We start from the raw sequence: 22,067 nt of genomic DNA on the forward strand, positions 1-22,067 counted from the left end.
GCCAAACACACAGTACCCCACCATTCTTTATGCCATTCGGAAGGGATTTTATACTGTCCCATGTCAACTGTGGCATATTAAGGAGATAAGATATTTTATAACTTGGGCTCTCTGCACAACTTGAAGCAAATCTTTTTTTTAATGCTAAGGACACGATTAGCAAAGTTACATATTAAACACACAAAGGGTGGAATCCATTTATGCGTGGAGTGCCTCCTGAACGGTTGTGAATGCACTCCACGTTACTGCAATGTGGCGGACTTCCTAGGGGTGCGAGGAGAAATCCACGATGTTAAGGTACCGCAGCAAATATCAAAGATGTTTCTTTCCTTTTACAAATATATCTAAAAAGAAATAATTTCATCTTATTATCAATATTTATCTTATTAGTAAGATAAAGTATAGTATACATACCCTCTATGAATACATGGTGAAGTTTCTCTATGGGAAAATTCAAGGATTCATCACCAAATACCATTTCTGATTTATCCGAAAAATAAGTATCCAGACACGTTCTTGAATCAAAGTCATCTACATGATAGAGCTTATGGGAGCTACAATCCATCTTGTAATATTGTATCACAGACAGGCTGACTCTCACGTCTTGGACACTGTTGTACTTGTCTGGTCCCAGAATTCTGTTTATATTTACTAGGATCCAGCTATGTAAATTCAGCAGCAGCAGGAACATTACTGTTATCATGTGATGATTTATCCTGGTCTTCAGTTCATCATGGGAATGCAGGTGATGGTATCACAATCTTGCAGAATAAAGTACTACAATTAATGTAAATGTGGATACTAATTCATAGTACTAATAGTACCTAGTTCTACTTCATAGTATCCACTTTTTCATTTTAAATTCAGTCAAATAAAATAGAATAATAATTTAAGTATATTCCCTTATAATATCTTTTGTATAAGTATATTTAAAAATATATCAGGTCATTAGTTAAAACAAATGTAAAGGATAATATTGTGACTGATGCAGACCTGCACATTGGCGCATATAGGGGGGGAGGAATATCGCTTGAGGGTGTTGGAGGATTTGAGGTAACATTATACATCAATGATGATCAGCACCAATAGCTACACACTTCTCAGTGGATTATTGCAAATTGACCTCTCCAGTTGATAGTTCTTTTGTTTCTTGCGGCTATATTATGGGATTTAGAGACAGTATGTTAATGTGAATGTTACTGTTTTCATCCATATATATATACATAGTAAAGAAGATAAGTACTTTTCTTATATAGAGGCATTTTTTTTATTTAAACATAATAGCAGTTCTGGGTTTCACTTTCACAATAAATTATAAACAAAAACAACATTCCATTAAGACAAGTTATTAGGGTTTTATTTAAAAAAAGAAATCTTAGCTTAGTTACAAAATAAAATGTATTATTTATATTGTAAATTCTTAATATAGTCATTTTCTTACATTTTCATTGAGATTAAAGATGATAATTGTGGAGCTTTAAAAAGAAATAGCCTGCATCGTTTATTAGTAATGCATAAACAATTTTACGGTAACCACATTTTTATCCCCCATGGCATCTAGAATTTTTTTGGGCCAATGGCATAGCTTACTTAACTTTGGCATTGACGCTGCCTGCAGCAGCAGCAACAACAAGGGCACATTAATTGTTTGTACAGGTTACGTGTAAACCTCTTTGGGATGTCCGAAACAGAGATGAGGTGCCAATTCATGTTCATTCCCTATTCATTCCCAACTCATGTTGTTTTACAAACTCTGAAGATTGTGCAGAATGACCTTGATGCCATGATCAACAGCCACAAATCAATACCTTTGCTAACTAAAATGTTGGCTGCATTATTTTTATGTTCCTTTGGGTCATTCCAGACCACAGTAGCTGTGGCGGCAGGAATGTCCCAGACTGCTTGTATTTGGGTACTAAAGCAGGTCATATGAAACTGGATACATTACTATTCTGTCACTTTACAGACTTTATGTGATGCCTGTTTCCTCACATGTAGACTTGTTGCCTCGTTGCTTGGAAGTACCTAACACATGCATAGACATTGTAATTTTTTTTTTACTTTTTTCCTGTAAGTATTTATGTACATCAAGCATAATCGTTGGTACAATGTTTCATGAATTTTATTTAGAGTTTCACAATGCTGGTTTCTCCAAAATAATGCAGATTATTTTACCCCCTCTAAACCAGCACAGTTCAGAGACTTTAAAGTGTGTATATTAAGATACGATTGAGCCACACATTTGTTATGCTTTCTAAACCATTCAAGAGACATTTATATATTTTAAATGCATTTTAATGGTAAGCACATATTGTGAACTGTTTTTTAAACTTTATAGGGGATACTTATAACATAAAAGATCCCATGATATAGGGATTAGTAGGGACTCAAATTGTCCAAAATGTAATAAATCTGAGGTTTCTTTATTTCACTGCCTATGGGGCTGTTTATATATAAAACGATATTTGAATCAAATCAAAGAATATGTTATGGAAGAGTTAGTAAATTTTGTACCTTTATCTCCTGAGTAGGAGGTGATGGGGATATTGGAAAAATCTTTGAAATGTATGAAAGGGGTAAAAAATTGTTCCTTATCATCTCAGCACTTACAAAAAAATGTATGTTACAATTCTGGCTGCAGCCTCGACCTTCTTCTGTGAAGTTATTTAAAGATAAGCTGGTATATGTATTTAGGATGGATTGGATAGAAGCATCTATATATAAAGAGAAGTAGGTAAATAAACTAAAGTATCGGAAAGTTATATAAATTCAATCTCGGTTGAAAATAACATCCAAATCTATAACTGTTTTAGATCTACAGATTGGTTTAAACATAGAGTCTTAAATAACGATTTGCCTATTGATCTGTGAGTTTGTTGTTAGACGGAGGGCCACAGTGGAATACTGATATTTGACATCTGTAAGGAAAATTTATAATAATATATGGTTATTTTGCATATGGAATTTTTGGTATATGTTTGATTTTTTTTGCTTTTGAAAAACATTTTGTGTTGTCTTACTGGGTTCTTTTGTTTTGTCTTTATAATGATACCAAGAAACATGTATGTTTTTGAAGGACATTTATGTTTTATGTATTTTGAGCTAAATAAGAAAATTAAGAAGGAAAATAAAATAATGTTGTGCCTTCACTTGTATTTTACAAGTTCCTTGCTTTTATCTTTCAGCTGGAAGATTTGCAATTAGTAGTTTCATCTAGCAATTGTTTTAAGATTTTGTATATAATTCATAAGCTTTCCTTCACCATAATGATTCTATCTCGTAACTGATGGTATATTAAAAACAGTTCCGCATTTTGTGAAAAAAATAAGAGGGTGGGGAATTATGATATGTTAGAATTAAATAAGAAGTATAATTTGTTTATAATTGACAACAACAACCTTTACATTTAACCTCACAAAACACAAATTAATGTACTATTATTTTAATTAATTAACCAATATCAAATAAGGACAGTTCAATACAAGTTTACCTTTTGAATTTTTTTTATTAAGGTGTAACATCTGCAAATTGAAAGATCTGTTGTATTTCACACTTTGATTATCTTTCCAGGCCTATTTCTCTCTGTGAGCTGTGATAAACATAGCTGCCTCACAGTCACTAAGATAACTCACTGTGCTTCTTCTGAGAACATCATAGTGATCAATACTAAACCCTTCTCCAGTGAGCGCTTATTCTTTGATTGGATGTTTACAGGCCAGTTCAGTACAAATGTACAGTGATATATTGAAATTATTTATTAAGGTTTAAACTTAGTAAATTAGTATTTTGATAGTTAGGTTTTATTTTCTTCCCAGGCCTACTTCTCCCTGTGAGCTGTGATAAATATAAAGGCCTCATAATCAGTAAGATCACTCACTGCCTTTCTTTTGAGAACGTCACAGTGATCAACAATAAACCCTTCTCCGGTGAGAACTTTTCTTAAATAGTTCTCATCATATTTGAAAATATGGAACCTGTCCTGCCCAGCTGTGAAATAAGTTGCATTTAAAGTCCCTTGTAATATCAGGTGTCCTCCAGGTTTTAGTAAACTTGTGAATTTTTTAAAATTTATAAGGTAATCATCTTGGTCTTTGCTGATGGCCTCCAGCAGACATGCACTTATTACACAGTCCGCTTGTGGTAGAACCAATGAGTCTGTGAGATTTTCCTTCTCAATGTCACATTTCACAATATGTTTTATTGCCATCTTCAGCATTATTTCTTTGTCCTGACATTGGCCACTGAAAAATACAAATACAATAAGGATTAGTTGCGAAAGTGTAAAGGTCCCAATGTCGTTTGCACCTGTTTTTATGCTCAAGTGCTTCAGGCTTTGAGGACTGTGGATTACCGTATACTCATGAAAATGGCAGTTTCTGTGCAAGTGAAATATTTTACATCACCTGACAGTAGTGATTTGGGATGTTACTCGCTAAGTGCATGGGTAGGGTACATGATTGCAACAGTGGAAATGTTGGCATTTAGCCTGGTGACATAAAAATGTCTGCAGGCAAAATGATGACACTTCCATTATTCTGACAGGTTGACAATGTCTGTCGTGTGATTGGTGACATGCACAATGTCGCCAATGACAATACCGACATCAAAAGACCAATGACAGCAGGTGCGCCAGCTATACCTCGTACCCACCAGCATTGGTCTTTTAATGTCAGTATTGTTGGCAACATTGTGCATGACACCAATCACACTGTAGATATTTTAAATTTATAGCACCGTTTCCTTTGCACCTTTAAAAAAATAGTAATAAGACCTGTCAACTTTAAAATCTTTGTCATATAGTCTTTAGAAAATGTTATAATGTATAATGTACTATAAAAACATATGACCCAATATGTGTACTTCCATTGTAAAGGGTTAGGACCATCCAATTAGCAGACAACCTGTGAACAGGTGGATGGCTTATCATGTATTTGCAAATATATGTAACTAAGATTTATGCATTTTATTTATAAATGGGAAACTATTTTAGTTAGTGCTTTTTACTGGCTCACAGCATTGTGCTGAGAAAATTGGGGTGTTTCTTTTCTAGATATCCCTCTCTTTCAAGTACCCAGTGTTACTTGTAAAATGTTTTAGTTACTTAAATTTTGTGTATATTTGTTTGTAAGACCTGGATGGGATTAGGACTTTATAGGGAGTGATTGTACGATAGCTCAATTTAAAATACACAAATATATAAGACAGTATGAGTTCTCTAACTATTTAGGGTTATTCCTTAAAAATATCAATAACAATATTAAAACAAAAAAGCAAACAAAAAACAAAATAAACACACACACAATAAAAAACTGTAACTTAAGAGTCCATAGCTGTTGGGGGAACCAGTGACCAGAAAAACGGTCCTATTATCCAGTCTCTTTGAGCTTCCCCTAACTGCCCTATTGTAGATAAGCATGTCTCCTGTAAAAAGAACAGATCTGCATCTACATATTTCAGATGGTCATAGACTGCATGCCTAGTTTGCCTGACCTTAATGCTATTCACATACTGGAGATCACTTGTAAAGAAAAATCTGCCATTATAACAAAAGACAAATAGAGCAGCAAAAAAATGAGTCTCATCATTATAGGTCAGAGTCAGAGCCACCTTGCCGACCTCCCGTTTCCAAATCGGACTCTACTTGCCCCTTCTCAGGAACAGACCTTCTTTTAGTTGGTGGTCATCTTCTGACTCTACATCACATTCTTGTGCCACTCTTTTCAACTCATGCTCCAATTCTAATGCATCCAACCAACAGGCATCAGTATCCGACTCATATAACAGCTAATTTCTATTGGAAGAAACTGTTACTTCTACACCTGCTCTTCCCTGAACATTTTTCTTTTTCCCTGGTTTTTGAACAAGACTCCATTCACCTTCAGGCTTATGAGAGGATTCATCTTTTTTCCTCCTCCCATTCCCTATACCCTTACTCTCTTCACAAACAGACACTGTTGTAGAAGAAGATGGTTCAACTGGCTGTTGCTCAACCTGAAGAACCATTTCTGTTGGCTGTTGGCCACTTTCTGGCTGGTGACGCTCTTGCCCTGTATCAGCCATCTCCTGCTGAACTACCTGCTGTGTTAGTATTGACCCTGATATTAATGCCTCCTCTTACAAAGCCTCCTCTTCTACCACCAAACCCTCATCTGGAGAATCCTTATAAATGCTATGCCAGGCATCTAAACAATCCTTATGGGGGTGGCCAATTCTTCCACATAAATTGCATCTAACATTCACACATGTAGCACTTACATGGCCAATCTTACCGCACAGATTACACTTAAGGATTCTGCAAACACTGGCTACATGACCGTACTTCCCACATTTAATACATGTCCTGGGCTGACCCGCATAAAAATATACCCCTCTCTCATGACCAATAAAGAAAGAATTTGGTAGATGATGGGTTACATGGTTATAATGCTGCAGTTTTACCAAAACCCTCCAACCACCAGTTCAGACACCATCAGTATCTTTATTCTTTGTCAGGTCTGTCACTAGATCACAATGCCTCCTGAGCCAGATCACAATATCCTGGGGAGGCACTGCTTCATTACCAAAAAAATATTGTTACTTTGACTGTGTCTGGCTTGGAGATTGGAATAAAACTAAACTTATTCCAACCTTCTACATCCCTAAACTTGCTGAAATTTGCCCAGAATCTATCCAGATCAGACATTAGTTTAAAACTCACATCATACCCCTGTCTATCTGGTAGGTTTATTACTGCCAATATGTTTGCTGGTACAAACCCCATCTGGTGACACAATAACTCTCGTATGACATATCTTCTGTCTGGCAACTCCTTTCTGGTACCTTTGTTCCTGAATCTGACCACATTCCTCCTCCTAAAAGCCTGACCTGTATAGTTCGTATTAGAACTAAATGATGGTGCCCCATGGCTCCATGCATTCCTAGGAGGAACCCGGCCAGATCCACTATTTGTATTATTTCCTTGTGTACTATTCGGTGTATGATCCAGTGCAGATTGACTACTCACTGTTGTGGGTATATCTGCTGATACCTGAGACTGTCCCACTCCAGATAAAGGGGGGAAATCTAGTGTAGTATTCTCTACTGAGACATCTATCTCATCTACCTCAGTATTCTGATCCCCTGATTGCTCCACTGATTGTTTTATTTTTGTGGAGGGTTCAACATCCCATATTGATTGTAAACCTTCCTCACCCTCATTTACTACCACCTCTTGTAAATTACCATCTGTATATTCTATCTCATTGGTAGCAACACCATTATTGTCCACAATATTTTCAGCACTATCACAATGTATGCCAGGAGTCTCCTGTATACAATGCTCAGGTATTTCTCCTCTTTCCTGTGTCCCACTGGTTGCATCTCTCTGCTGGGATCCACTTTCCTGAGGTGTGCAGACATCTCCACTCAGTTGTTGTTTAACAATGTATCTCGGGAAGGGATGTGTTTGTACTTGATTTGCACTTTCTCTCTATTGCTTTACAGCAGTGTCTGTCCTTTCTTGTACAAGTCTCCTTCCTTAAAGGAAAAACTTGCCTCCTGCAACACTGGTCTTTTCTGTAGCAGCTGCGCATCATCTAGGAGGTCTTCAGACTCAGATTTACATGAAGATCTGGACTCTGGCTCCATTTTCTGTCTGTAATTTGACACCTCTTTATATGCATCAAAACGCTCCTGATTTTTATATACTTCTCCAACAGGTCCCAGCTGCTCTAAGACAGAATCAATGTGTCTTACAACAACTGCCAGGTCTTTACTTAATGAATTCAATTTACCATCATATAAAGTTTCTTTGCTTGGATTTGTAGCTTTTAGTTTATAATCACATTCAATCTGCTTTTGTATTGTCAACTTTGTTTTCGTTAAAGCCTCCATTCTTTTTACAAGTGCAGGGATTTTATCTGCTAGGTGCAGCTTAGGTGCACGCTCTGCCCCTTAAAGACTCTGAGTCTGCATTGAGATTTCTCCTGACTGTTTAAAACCACTCAGCCCCTTTGATATTTCTGGCCTTGGGGAATGTCTTCCCTTAGTAATGTCCATTTTTCCTATATCACTGCTCTTCCCTGCCACATGTCTCTCAGTGACAGGTATACAAGTCTGCTGAGTTTTGCAAGTTGTAACTGCTACCACTGCTGCTCCTGTATGGTTAGAATCTCCAGCTTGCAGCCTGGATTATGAGTGTGTTGTAGCTGCAGCTTTACCCGCACTTTGCTTTACTGGCACCAAGTGCTTCTCTGCCGATTGCAGCTTAGGGGGGTCCACTGACACAAGCTTTGTCACATTATTAGTGTTCCCAAGATCACCTCCACCTAACTGGGATCTAGTGTGACCTGGGCGCACCAGGCTGGTTACCAGTACTTGCTGTTGCAGGTTTTCTTGCATAGTCTGTCTTTCCAGAAATGTTCTCCTCTGTCTCTGGGGGGGGGGCTGTTTGCACACCAGGTGAGCTTGCTGCACTTTGATTACCATCATGTGCTCTTTGCAGTTTTTGTTGTGTACTTATCTTTGATTTATCCTTTATTTGTTGTATTTCTTCTTGAGGCTGCTTCATTCCCTTTGTTAGAGGCTGCAGCTTTTGTTAGAGGTTGCAGCTAGTTTGACTGTCCAATCCTTTGTCTTGTTTAGTAATTACATTTACTTTCTTTGTCCCATTCTCTTTCTTTCCTTCATCTTTTCCTTTTTCCACAACCACTGCACTTGTACTGGTAACATTCACCACATTACCTGGCTGAGAAATAACTTGAGGTTTTGAAAGCACAGCTGTTTGGGCTTGGGAGTTTTCTCCCAGAAGAGGCCCAGAGGCCTGGGGCTTGCCTGGGGAGTTTCCCCCCCAGGGTGGCCCAGCCCTGGGCTTGCACCAGATATCATACAAGCACTAACCACACTTCTTACCAGGAGTGAGAGGGAGGAGCTACAATGAAGGCAGTATAAGAAGTGGGGGTATGACATACCACTGTATACTGTGAGTACTCATTGTTCTATTTTTAAGTATCTGGAAAAGGGTCAGTGTGAACTGACAGGGGGTTTACCCTTACACAGAGACACGTACCTCTTTCCTTCCATCTCTTTAATATATGTTGATGCGTGATCCCAAACAAACGCTCCTGTACGCATGTGCAGCCATTTGTTCAGTTCCATGATGCATTTTTCATTGAACCTCAGCACACTGATCTCTTTGAAAACTACACAGGCTGAATAGAGATGGTGAATGAAGGAACCAAAACTGATGTCATACAAAACTTCTCCCTTAATATGACCTGCAGGGAAAGAGTCCAGTAATTAGAATGTGCAATATGTTATTTAACATCTGTCCTACACATCATTCTGTAACTGTATGGGGAATGTAAACTCTTATTCGGGTCTGAAACCCATCCCATGTAATCTCCTTTATTGTTTCAATAAACAACTGGAAATTGGGACAGCAAATATACATTTATTGTTAAAAGCTGGGTTATCAGAAATAAATGAAAATTGGAAACATATAATCAATTTGAATTGGTGTTATATAGAACACTTTTAGTGATATAATAACTCAGAAGCTAAAACAATAGAAAGTTCATATCAAATGTCTTTTTTCTCTTTATTGGAGTAACAAATAAGATAACACAAGTAAGAACTATAATAGTGTTGTACCAAATAAAAAACTTATATTGATTTGATATGTTCAAATGTCAAATAATAGAACACATAAGGGATATTTATTTAACAAACCAAAGTAGGAATTGTGGTGCCAGACGTGGTCAGTGCCTCAGGTAAGGGCAGAGTTTTAAATTCTCTTACAGATTTACTAACACCCTCCAGTGTAAATAAAGTTTGACTGTGTTGATATATAAGCCAGGTTCATAATATTTTATAAGAATCATCTAAGAGAGCTCTGGTTTCATATTATATACTTCTTCTAAAGCAATGTGCTACAACTTAAACAGTCAAAAACTGTATTATATTAAATACCATTGCAATAATCACAATGGTGCCTATGATATACATAATATGAGCCTGCCAACACTATGCCATATTAACTGGCATAATATGTTTTAACAACAAATAATTTGGGTTATTAATTATCGTGGGGGGGGGGGGGCGATATAAACAATGTGATGCAGCTGGGTGCTAGATCTTAATAAATCATATCCATGCACTTCTGGGGAGGATTTTCCTAGACATATCTGGATCAGTGTAAGACCAGGCAAATATTTAACAACCCCCCTCCTGGGGAAGACTACATAATAAGACCACCTTTACTGAAGTTGCATATCTGACCTACTGAGGCTCTACCTGGCCGCTTTCATTATCTATCTATCTATCATGAATTGCCCATTCAGAAGATAAATTAATCTATGTAGCAAGATAAGATATAGTATACATACCCGCATTGAAAATATAGTGAAATTTCTCCATGGGAAATTTTAATGTTTCCTCTCCAAAGACCATTTCTTGTTTATCAGATAAATATGTATCCAGAATAGCTCTTGAATCAATTTCATGTACATGATAGAGCTTATGGGAGCTACAATCCATCTTGTAATATTGTAATACAGACTGGCTGACTCTCACGTCTTTCTCTGTGTTATACTCGACTTGTCAAGGAGTTCTGTTCATATTTACCAGCTATTTAAATCCATCAGTGGCAGGAATATCCGTGTTATCACATGATGATCTATCATTCATATGACTTGGTCATGGGAATACAGGTGATGGTATCATAAGCTACTCATGCAGAATAAATTACCATAGTATTCACTTTTCTTTTTTATATATCATGAAAAAATAAACACATAAATATAATTATAACATCAAAAAGACAGGGGCGCTTCCATGGTGTAAAATCCAAGTAAAATGTTTATTCCCAAAACATAAAAATTACACGTACCAGAACTGAGAAGTTTTCAGGCATAAATCAGTATTAAAGCATCCAAGTGGGGATATCAATTCAGTGTGATCCTCACAGATATTCCACCATCACCTCTACGCGTTTCATCCTTGAGGACTTCGTCAGGAGGTGTGGCTCTCTAAACAAGGTTTGGCTATTTATAAGTATTTACTAATTGATTCACAGGTGGAAAATCTCTGCTCAGGTGGAACATCTATGCTCACATAACGGAGCAGCAAGCACATATTAAACAGTGTCAGTATAATTTTTGTAATCATTGCAAACGTTATAAACATCCAATTAAAACATATAATATGCGTACAAAGTTATACAAAGGTGTAAAGTTAGAACATACAATATGTACAGATTTATACAGAGTAATAAGATTATAAAAATGGTGTGATCTCACATCCTTCATTAAGGCCCAGCGGGACAAAAGTATTCAAAGTATATATCCAGAAAGTCTCTCTCTGAGCTAGCTTCAATAAGCGATCACCTCCTCTTTTATTCATTTCTACATGTTCGATCGCTTTGAAACGGAGAGACTCTGGATTAGCATTATGACAAGCAGTAAAGTGTTTGGGAACACTATGGTTATCGACTTTATGCAAAATATTTCGTAGGTGTTCAAACACACGTATTTTAACTGATCTCTTAGTCTTTCCCACATATCTCTTTCCACATCAACCTTTTTAATAAAAGTATATGTATCGATATTAGATCTCTCTTCAAACAACTGTGTATCCAACACCAAATCTAAAAATTCTATTTTGACTTTGTTAACAATGTAAGGATAAGAAAAAACAACTCTTATGAGTGTTTTACCAGTTAAACCACGGATTATTTTCAAAAAACCTAGGATCTTAAAATCTTTTTTGGCTCCTTCTTATTTGAATGAACCCATTATTAAAAATAATAGTTGGTTAGTTCCAACAAAGGGCTTTTTTGCATGTGGACATTGTAAAGCTTGTAAGTATGTCCACAAAGATCATAAAAACTTCTTTGATTCGAACAATAAGAAAGAAAGAACTATCAAATCCTGCATGAATTGTAATACTACTTATGTAATATATTTGTTGGAATGTGGGTGTGGAAAGAGATATGTGGGAAAGACTAAGAGATCAGTTAAAATACGTGTGTTTGAACACCTACGAAATATTTTGCATAAAGTCGATAACCATAGTGTTCCCAAACACTTTACTGCTTGTCATAATGCTAATCCAGAGTCTCTCCGTTTCAAAGCGATCGAACATGTAGAAATGAATAAAAGAGGAGGTGATCGCTTATTGAAGCTAGCTCAGAGAGAGACTTTCTGGATATATACTTTGAATACTTTTGTCCCGCTGGGCCTTAATGAAGGATGTGAGATCACACCATTTTTATAATCTTATTACTCTGTATAAATCTGTACATATTGTATGTTCTAACTTTACACCTTTGTATAACTTTGTACGCATATTATATGTTTTAATTGGATGTTTATAACGTTTGCAATGATTACAAAAATTATACTGACACTGTTTAATATGTGCTTGCTGCTCCGTTATGTGAGCATAGATGTTCCACCTGAGCAGAGATTTTCCACCTGTGAATCAATTAGTAAATACTTATAAATAGCCAAACCTTGTTTAGAGAGCCACACCTCCTGACGAAGTCCTCAAGGATGAAACGCGTAGAGGTGATGGTGGAATATCTGTGAGGATCACACTGAATTGATATCCCCACTTGGATGCTTTAATACTGATTTATGCCTGAAAACTTCTCAGTTCTGGTACGTGTAATTTTTATGTTTTGGGAATAAACATTTTACTTGGATTTTACACCATGGAAGCGCCCCTGTCTTTTTGATGTTATAGGTGTGTTGCTGTTTCCCCGTGGAGATCGGGTGTTTGAAGGGAATGACGCGCAGAGTACGGTCTGCTGGTGTTCAAAGTATCGTGGACTTATACAACGATTAAGAATTTACACTACCAAATACTGAACTTTTAACTTTTGTGCGCACCGTCTCTATATTTAATTGTTGACATAAATATAATTCATTATAAGATAACTAGTTAAGAAATATAATAAATAATGAAATTATCATTAATGTAAACATAAAGAATATGTTCCCCTTGGTGGACGATTATATTTGGGATAGATTTGCACCTCTGTGAAGAGTTTTTCTCTCCAGTGGGCTAGGGTATGCAGCCCTCTGTATATGCCTGCTCCCCTCCCCCCATCAGAGAGTCATGTATCCAACATGATTAGATATGAATGACTAGCATGAGTCGCTAATAGCAATTTGATATGAAGTGAAATAGTTAATTAACATGTTTACATTTGCATTCATCATTGTGGACTTAAATAAATAGTTTATACGTGAAAGTTTTGGTATTTTATATTTTTATTTACTGTAACATTTACTTTGATTCACAGATAGTGTCAATCATGTGGTCGGGAATCGCAATATTAAAGTGATATCCAACCTCTAATGGTTAATAAATAAGTCACAATTTTTAAGCACTACACATAACCCTGTCTCAATGATGCTGTAATACTGATATTATATGACTGATGGTGATTTCAATGGATATGTAATTACTCAGTATGTGCACTTGATGGATAACTTTTGCACATGCACCTCAGTGTATGGAAGCCATTGCTTGTAGTCCAAAAGCAGTCTCTGTTAACTATCATATTTTACCTTCAGTTTATTCCAAAATTTACCTCCAGTTTATTGTTGAATCATCGTGATATAGTACTCCAGAACACTGGCATTTTGGAGTTGAAATTTTGCTTTGTTAGATATGAATTTTTAAGTAAGATCCAATGGGTTTCGGGGTGGGGGTTTCCATTTAGGTAGGTACCTGCTTTAGTGGAACTCAATATTTTTACATACTAGATTGGGCTTTGTTCTATTCTAGGCCTGGCCATCCTGTGGCTCTCCAAGTGTTGTGGAGCTACAAGCCCCAGCATACGTTTATGTGGCTTGAAATGGACTTCTCTGCCATTACAATACCATAGAGAAACAAAGATATCTACACGTGCTATCCTGGTTCATTTTATAAAGTGTAATCATGAGTAAGAGGCTAGAACTGATGGACATAGTGAGCATCAGATGGGGGGATTCAGTGGACCCCCTATGAGTCCTCTTTTCTCGCTCTTTACCTGTTTCTTAGCCTCCGCAGAAATCTAGAATACACAGAGAGAAGGGTGTCTTAGCAAAGTGTAGGTGTTGTAATTCCAGGTAGTGAAGTGTATATAAGCAGGAAGCATTTCAAGAATAGGTAGATAATGGTACCAACAAAGGCAAGCCATCAGAGACTGGGGGCATTTCATCTGGCACACCTATCCTGCCTGAACTGGGAACCGGACCGAAAGGTCATCTGCCCAGACTCTTGTATTATCCACACCTCCTCTACACAGCCAGGCGGCAGTCGGTGAAATGTAGACACTGCAGTAGCACCCAGCAAGCAGACTTCATTGACCAACCAATATACCAGGTACCCCCAAACCCTGCTATACTGAGTGTAAAACTGGGTTGGGGGGGACCTGGTGTATCCCCATCACTGCTGTGACCACCAGCACTGCTGCAATGTGTACACGCTCAGACCTGTCCCTGGGCACCAGGACTCATAAATGTACACTTCTCACATTTCTTAACTGTGATTGGGGCAATTATTCTTATTTAAGGACTGTTGCAGTTTGTTTAAACCTGTGGAAGTCTGTATAACAAATTACGTGCTCACTGGGCAACATTATCAGATAAAATCTCTTTTCTACCATGGCTATATGTAAACCTAATTTACTTTTGATCAATTTAAATAATCAGCAATTTCCAGCTGCTTCATCAGGCTTGTGCTGCCTCTCACCTCCCAATCACTGACAGGATACTCCATTCTCCACACTTGCTGTCAGCTCAGTAAGTTCTTATATAACAGCCCCATTGCTGGAACCAAAGGCTTAACTGCACCTCTGTTACTAGCAGCTATGATGTGACTTAAGTTATTAGGTCCTCCATCCTTGGACCTAAGCTTTGTTTAACAATCCTATTTGAACGACTGTCTACAAATGTAATATTTCTCTGTTACTTCTACAACAAGCAAAGGATTCCCCTATAGGAAACATGCTCAAGCAGCAGGGGGTGGATAAGAGCCACTGGAATGACCCATTACTTATCAAAACCTACCTAGACTGACTGCAGACTGGATAAGGCCGACTTTCATCGCTCTAAAGAGGACTCAGACTTTGACAATAAAGACCCTTTCTCCTCTGACTCGCATGCTTTGCTTAAGGAAGTTAAACAAAGCAGAAGCCAGTTCACAGTGAGGTTCAAAACGTGCTCAGATCCCTCCAATATGAAAAAACAGAAACAGGTTACATAACCGATCAGCTTGAGAAAAATTTGGATGAAGTGATTAATCACCAACAGTAGATGGAGGAAAAGCTTTAACAGCTAAAACTAAATTTCCTCAAGCAGCAAAAAGATCAGGAGAACCGCGATAGACATTACAATTTGCATATTAAAGGGATCACTCAGGAGATTGAGATGCCCTCTCTACATGAATATTTTAAAAAAACAGTTCTCCCTTTTATCAACTTCTTCTTGATAGGGCTCACAGAACCCTCTTAGCCTAAAAATTACACCCTGGGATGTCACTATAATGTGAAATTGTTAAGAACAACAGGTAATCTGCTGTTTTCTTTTTGGCTGCTGCATTGTTGCTCTCAGCTTGGGTTTAATCACCTGAACTCCTCTCACCTGCAGCTCAATCTGACACCTGCCCTGATTAGCTTCTTACTGGTTTCAATACTTGTTAAAGCCACTAGCGAAACGCGCGACGGCGGACGCCGCGCTCGCTACTCTGCAACTCCAATTGCTAATATATTATTTACACCTCTATTACTGTAGGCAGCTAGTTTATTTTCAGCTTTGGTTAGCAGCTAGCGGTGCCCACTATCTCAGTAGTTCCTAGTACTGCAGCAGATAGTTAGACTGCAGTACTGTAGAGGATTTGAGACTTACGTAACCACTTCCATAGACCTGTTTAGGAGTGGTATCAGAGACAGGCTAGATTACAGATCATAGGAGTCAATAAAAGCATTACATCTGGCACTCATATGTTCCCAATAGAGGCACACTTCCTATTTGTAGCAATACCGTTAGTATAAGGGGCTTTAGGGTTTGTGAGAGGGATATTAATCCCTGTCAGATTTAACCTATCAATAGCCCACTATAGAGGTGTAAATCTCTTGATTATACATAGGAGATACATATTTAGTGTCAGTTTACAATTGGAGTTGATTGTCATACCGTTAATGCGGTTTTATGAAAATATTAATTCAATTATCACATAAGAATATCAGAGTAGCCTCACGGCTAGACAATAAAGTATTGTCTATTTTAACTGATTTATGTATATATCAATGTATGTTTTCAATTACAAATTTTAAATATTTCGCTACTAGAAGTATGTTCTAAATTGGTACATAATAAAGAGTGATTTTAATATCATCAACATATCAATATAATGCAAATATATATGTTGTCTATTTCCATTCATGAGTGCCCCTTAAGGTCATTTTCTTTTCTCTTTGCTCAATATGGTTTCAATACTTGTCAGCTTCACTATGCCTTACAGTAATTGTCCGCTATTAACCATCCACAACTAGAATGAGTCTTGGCAATGAGAAATAGTTTAGCTGAGTAACAATCAAAGTGTCTGTCAACCATGAAAGGCTCCCCATTGCAAAGAGAACCTAGGATACTGCAGTAAGTAATAGTGTGTATGCAAATTTCATATTTATTCATAACTGAAACAATTTATTCATAACAGCAATGTAAATAATTGACAAAATAGCTCTATAATTTTCAACAAAAAAAGAAAAAACTATTATTTAACTTTATAACGCTCCTTGTGACTTTAGATAATATTTATTGCAATTTGTAATTTTCACCCAAATGCAGACCCTCAAGCAAATCCTTAATGACGTCTCCAGATCTCCTAGCAAAGGCAGTCGCTCTATGTAGAAGTGGTGATTTATTTTGCATTCAACAGATTGTGTTTTAATTTTCGTGCGATTGGAGGGGTAGGTTCAGTATTGATTAGCTGATCATTAGCCCTTCACTGGAACTTTGAAATGTCATTGTTAACAATGCATGGGGAAATTGACCTCAGTAAACATATATCAGCTTACATAGAACCTGATTTAATCTCCTACATGTCAAAGAATTCTGAAATGCAGAATTTTATGCATAAATGTCCATTAAAGAAGTATCTTATTGTTTAATTTAAAAGAAACTTCTGTTTAGACATGTGTGAAATCTACATTGCTTTAAATCCAAACTGCCACATACCATTCAAAGCCATTTATACAATGAGCGCTCATTCTTGTAATTTGTTGAGTAAAGCATATTGAAAAAGGTTTGTGCTGACAGTGGAGTTACTCTTATAGAGGTATTTGTACAGATACTTAACCTGCTTCCTTCTAACTCTGCAAGATAGGCTGATGTGTGATTCCATTCAAAAGCTCCTGTGCATGTGTTCAGCCACTTGTTCAGTTCCATAATGCATTTCTAACTGAACTTCAGTAAACAGATGTCTTTGAAAAATGTAAAGGCTGAATAGAGATGGTGAATGAGGGCACCAATACTGATGTCAATCAAAAGGTCTCCCTGAATGTGACTTGCAGGGAAAGATTAGAATAATTAATTCAACGACAGCACAATATATTTTGTAAGGTATATTGCACATTTAAATTCTACACTGCTTAATTGAATGTAAACATTGAAAAGACAGATTCACACAGCATGAAACCATAAATGGGACATTAAGGGCCACCTCTACTGTCAAAACATTTATTATTCTTATGATTTACAGCAGTAGGCATCAGGAGTTACAGTATAAACCTTTATAAAACATGTCAATGTAAATATTATCAATGTCACACTGGAGCATAGGACACATTTTAAAAATAACAATATATGTTACATGTCATTACAGCCTGCTAAGACCATACAATACTGGGTGCCAAAAACATATACAGACAAAAAAATGTGGATGTCAATCATTGTAGAGGAGGACGGGGATACATAAAATCTGATTCAGCATACACAGTGTTTAGCAAATACATCTGCCCACCCCCCGACTCTAAGGAGTTTCTACCAAGACTCACTTGGAGCACAGTGTGTCTGGGCTAATATTAAATAACTCACAAATCATTAAGAAGGTTGGCAGAGCATGCGAGGACTTGTAGTTACACAACAGCTGAAAATCCAAAACACTGATAATGTAAATCAATAAAAAATACCAGTAACTGTAATGAACACCAGGATGCTCACCAACCTTTTATCTCTATATAGTCACGTGAAGCCTGTGTCCCAGATATCCTCAAATGTAAACCACAGTGGGTCCATGTGAGAACCCATGTGGGGCCAGAACTGCCAAAAAAATCATAAAAACAAACCAAGTGTCTACCTTTCAATAATGCTCTTAAAATTTACAAACCATCTAGACACGTGCCAGCCATACACACACAGTACCCCACCATTCTTAATGCTATTAGGAATGGATTTCATACTGTCCATGTCAACTGTGGCATATTAAGGGGATACGATATTTTATTACATGGGCTCTCTACACAACTAGAAGCATATCCTTTTTATAATGCTAAGGACACCTTTAGCAAAGTTAGATACTAAACATAAAAAGGGTGGAATTCATTTATGTGTGGAGTGCCTCCTGAACGGTCGCAAATGCACTCCGCGTTATTGCAATGTGGCGGACTTCTCTTCGCCTCTACATAGGGGTGCGAAGAGAAATCCACGATGTTGAGGTACGGCAGTACCGGAAAGAATGTGCAGCCGCAATGTTCAAAGTCTCATCGTGGCTAATTGATTTCCCCCAAAGAATTCCTGGCTGTTTTCATTAGCTATTAGCTGTTTTCTTTTGAAAGTTTTATAACTCAGTACATAAGATAAACTGTATGAAAGACTAAACACCATTGTGTTTACTTCCGCTCAAATTGCGCAGAACAGCTCAAAGTGTTATCTCTTGAGCGTAGCTAGGCAACAAGTACATGATGGATTAAGCAATTTTTAGATAGATGGATTAGTCTGGTGCTTGCAATTTTGCAGTCAGATTGTACAGGCTACTTCAAGCCATTCTCACATACAGTTGTATGTCAGGGTAAAATTCTAATGATTTTCTTAACATCGACTAGTGTTAAATCACTCCATATGTACAAAAGCATGTCCTGCCTGCAAGCACAACATCAAAGTCATTATATCACTCTCTAATCATGTGAGACAAGTGTGGGATAGAGTGTGAGTTTTTAATTACCAAAGGAAAGTAGCAAATGTAAAAGATGTTTCTTCCCTTTTACAATATATCTAAAAAGAAATAATTTCATCTTATTAATTATCAATATTTATCTTATTAGTAAGATAAAGTATAGTATACATATCATCTTTTGAAAACATGGTGAAGTTTCTCTATGGGAAATTTCAAGGATTCATCTCCAAATACCATATCTGGTTTATCAGAAAAATAAGTATCCAGACACGTTCTTGAATCAAAGTCATCTACATGATAGAGCTTATGGGAGCTACAATCCATCTTGTAATACTGTATCACAGACAGGATGACTCTCACGTCTTTGATACTGTTGTACATGTCTGGTCCCGGAATTCTGTTTATATTTATTAGGATCCAGCTATGTAAATTCAGCAGCAGCAGGAACATTACTGTTATCACATGATGATTTATCCTGGTCTTGAGTTCATCATGGGAACACAGGTGATGGTATCACAATCTTGCAGAATAAAGTACTACAATTAATGTAAAAGTGGATACTAATTCATAGTATTCACATTTACATTTTAAATTCAATAACATTAAATAGAATAATAATTTAAGTATATTCCATTATAATATATTTAGTGCAAGTATATATAAAAATATATCAGCTCATTAGTTAAAGTAAATGTAAAGCAAATGTAAAGGATATTATTGTGACTGATGCAGACCTGCACATCGACGCATATAGGGGGGGAGGAATGTCTCTTGAGGGTGCTGGAGGACTTGTGCAACATTATACATCAATGATGATCAGCACCAATAGCTACACACTTATCAGGGGATTATTGCAAGTTGACCTCTCCAGCTAATAGTTCTTTTATTTCTTGCGGTTATATTATGGGATTTAGAGGACACATGTTAATGTGAATTTTGCTATTTACAGTCATATATACATAGTAAAGAAGATAAGTACTTTTCTTCCATAGAGGCATTTTTTATTTAAACCTAATAGCAGTTCTGGGTATATAAAATGTATTATTTATATTGCAAATTCTTAATATAGTAATTTTCTTAAATTTTTCATGAGATTAAATATGATCATTTTGGAGCTTTAAAATGAAAAAGCCTGCATCGTTTATTAGTAATGTATAAACAATTTTAAGGTAACCACGTTTTTTTCCCCCTCACATATAGAATTCTTTTGGGCCAATGCATAGCTTATTTAACTTTGGCATTGGCGGTGCCAGCAACAGCAGCAACAATAAGGGCACATGAATTGTGTATACAGGTTACGTGTAAACCTCTTTGGGATGCCCGACACAGAGATGAGGTGCTAAGTCATGTTCATTCCCAATTCATTCCCAACTCATGTTATTTTACAAACTCTGAAGATTGTGCAAAATGACCTTGAGCCCATGATCAACATCCACAAATCAATACCATTGCTAACTAAAATGTTGGCTGCATTATTTTATGTTCCTTTGGGTCATTCCAGACCACAGTATCTGTGGCGGCAGGAATGTCCCAAACTGCTTGCATTAGGGTACTATAGCAGGTCATATGAAACTGAAAACATTACTACTCTGTCACTTTATAGACTTGTGATGCCTGTTTCCTCATCTGTAGCCTTGTTGCCTCACTGGTTGGAAGTGCCTATCACATGCGTAGACATTGTAACTGTTTGTTGTAATTTTTTACTGTAAGTTATTACAGCAACCGTTGGCACAATGCTTCATGTATTTTATTTAGAGTTTCACAATGCTGCTAAAATATTTTAAATATTTATTTTTCTCCAAAACAGTGTAGAATCTTTCCCCCCTCTAAACCAGCACAGTTCAGAGACTTTAGAATGTCTATATTAAGATACGATGGAACCAAACATTAGTTATGCTTTCTAAACCATTCAAGAGACTTTTATAAATTGTAAATGCATTTTAATTGTAAGCACATATTGTGAAATGTTTTTTAAACTTTTTAGGGGATACTTATCACATAAAAGATCCCATGATATAGGGATTAGTAGGGACTCATATTGTTCAAAATGTAATAAATCTGAGGTTTCTTTATTTTACTGCCTATGAGGCTGTTTATATATAAAATGATATTCGAATCAAATCAAATAACATGATACGGAAGAGTTAGTAAATTTTGTACCTTTATCTCCTGAATAGGCGGTGATGGGGATTGTGGATAAATCTTTTAAATGTACGAAAGGGGTAAGAAATTGCTCCTTATCATCTCAGCTGTTACAAAAAAATGTATCTTACAATTCTGGCTGCAGCCTTAACCTCCTTCTCTGATGTTATTTAAAGATATGCTGGCATATGTATTTAGGATTGCTTGGATAGAAGCATCTATATATAAAGAGAAGTAGGTAAATAAGCTATTTAATGTATGGGAAAATTATATAAATTCACTCTCGGTTGTAAATAAGATCCAAATCTATAACTGTATTAGATCTACAGATTGGTATAAACATAGAGTCTTAAATAGTGATTTACCTATTGATCTGTGAGTTTGTTGTTAGACAGAGTGCCACAAGGGAGTACTGATATTTGCCATCTGTAAGGAAAATTTATAATAATATATGGGTATATTGTATATGGAATTTTCGTTATATGCTTGATATAATTTTTTCTTTTGAAAAAGATTTTGTGTTGTCTTACTGGGTTCTTTTGTTTTGTCTTTATAATGATACCAAGAAACATGTATGTTTTTAAAGGACATTTATGTTTTATATATTTTAAGTTCAATAAGAAAATTAAGAAGTAAAATAAAATAATGTTGTGTCTTCACTTGTATTTTACAAGTACCTTGCTTTTATCTTTCAGCTGAAAGATTTGTAATTTGTAGTTTTATCTAGCAATTGTGGGAAGATTTTGTACATAATTCATAAGCTTTCCTTCTCCATAATGGTT

At 36.5% G+C, this 22,067-nt stretch overlaps 1 protein-coding gene across 1 annotated transcript; it reads right to left on the bottom strand.

Moving 5' to 3' along the window:
* Nucleotides 1-3,688: 3,688 nt before the first annotated feature.
* LOC142107801 (indolethylamine N-methyltransferase-like) lies at nt 3,689-10,515 on the bottom strand. The gene is made up of 3 exons (XM_075191420.1): nt 10,365-10,515; nt 9,047-9,254; nt 3,689-4,241 (listed from the first exon to the last, which is right to left on the bottom strand). Exons 1-3 carry the CDS (start codon nt 10,513-10,515, stop codon nt 3,818-3,820), a joined length of 783 nt encoding a protein of 260 aa, XP_075047521.1. The 3' UTR covers nt 3,689-3,817.
* Between the last annotated feature and the right edge of the window lie 11,552 nt (nt 10,516-22,067).

This window comes from Mixophyes fleayi, chromosome 11, assembly GCF_038048845.1.
Source record: "Mixophyes fleayi isolate aMixFle1 chromosome 11, aMixFle1.hap1, whole genome shotgun sequence".
NCBI classification, from domain to species: domain Eukaryota; kingdom Metazoa; phylum Chordata; class Amphibia; order Anura; family Limnodynastidae; genus Mixophyes; species Mixophyes fleayi.

What these genes read in the sequence shown, in the direction of transcription:
- LOC142107801 (XM_075191420.1), bottom strand. Translation starts at nt 10,515, where the DNA reads ATGGATTGTAGCTCCCATAAGCTCTATCATGTACATGAAATTGATTCA. An exon ending in TCACTATATTTTCAATGCGG is followed by an intron (nt 9,255 to 10,364) that starts GTATGTATACTA and finishes CTTTCCCTGCAG; the next exon opens with GTCATATTAAGGGAGAAGTT. An exon ending in AAAGAGATGGAAGGAAAGAG is followed by an intron (nt 4,242 to 9,046) that starts GTACGTGTCTCT and finishes TGTATTTTTCAG; the next exon opens with TGGCCAATGTCAGGACAAAG.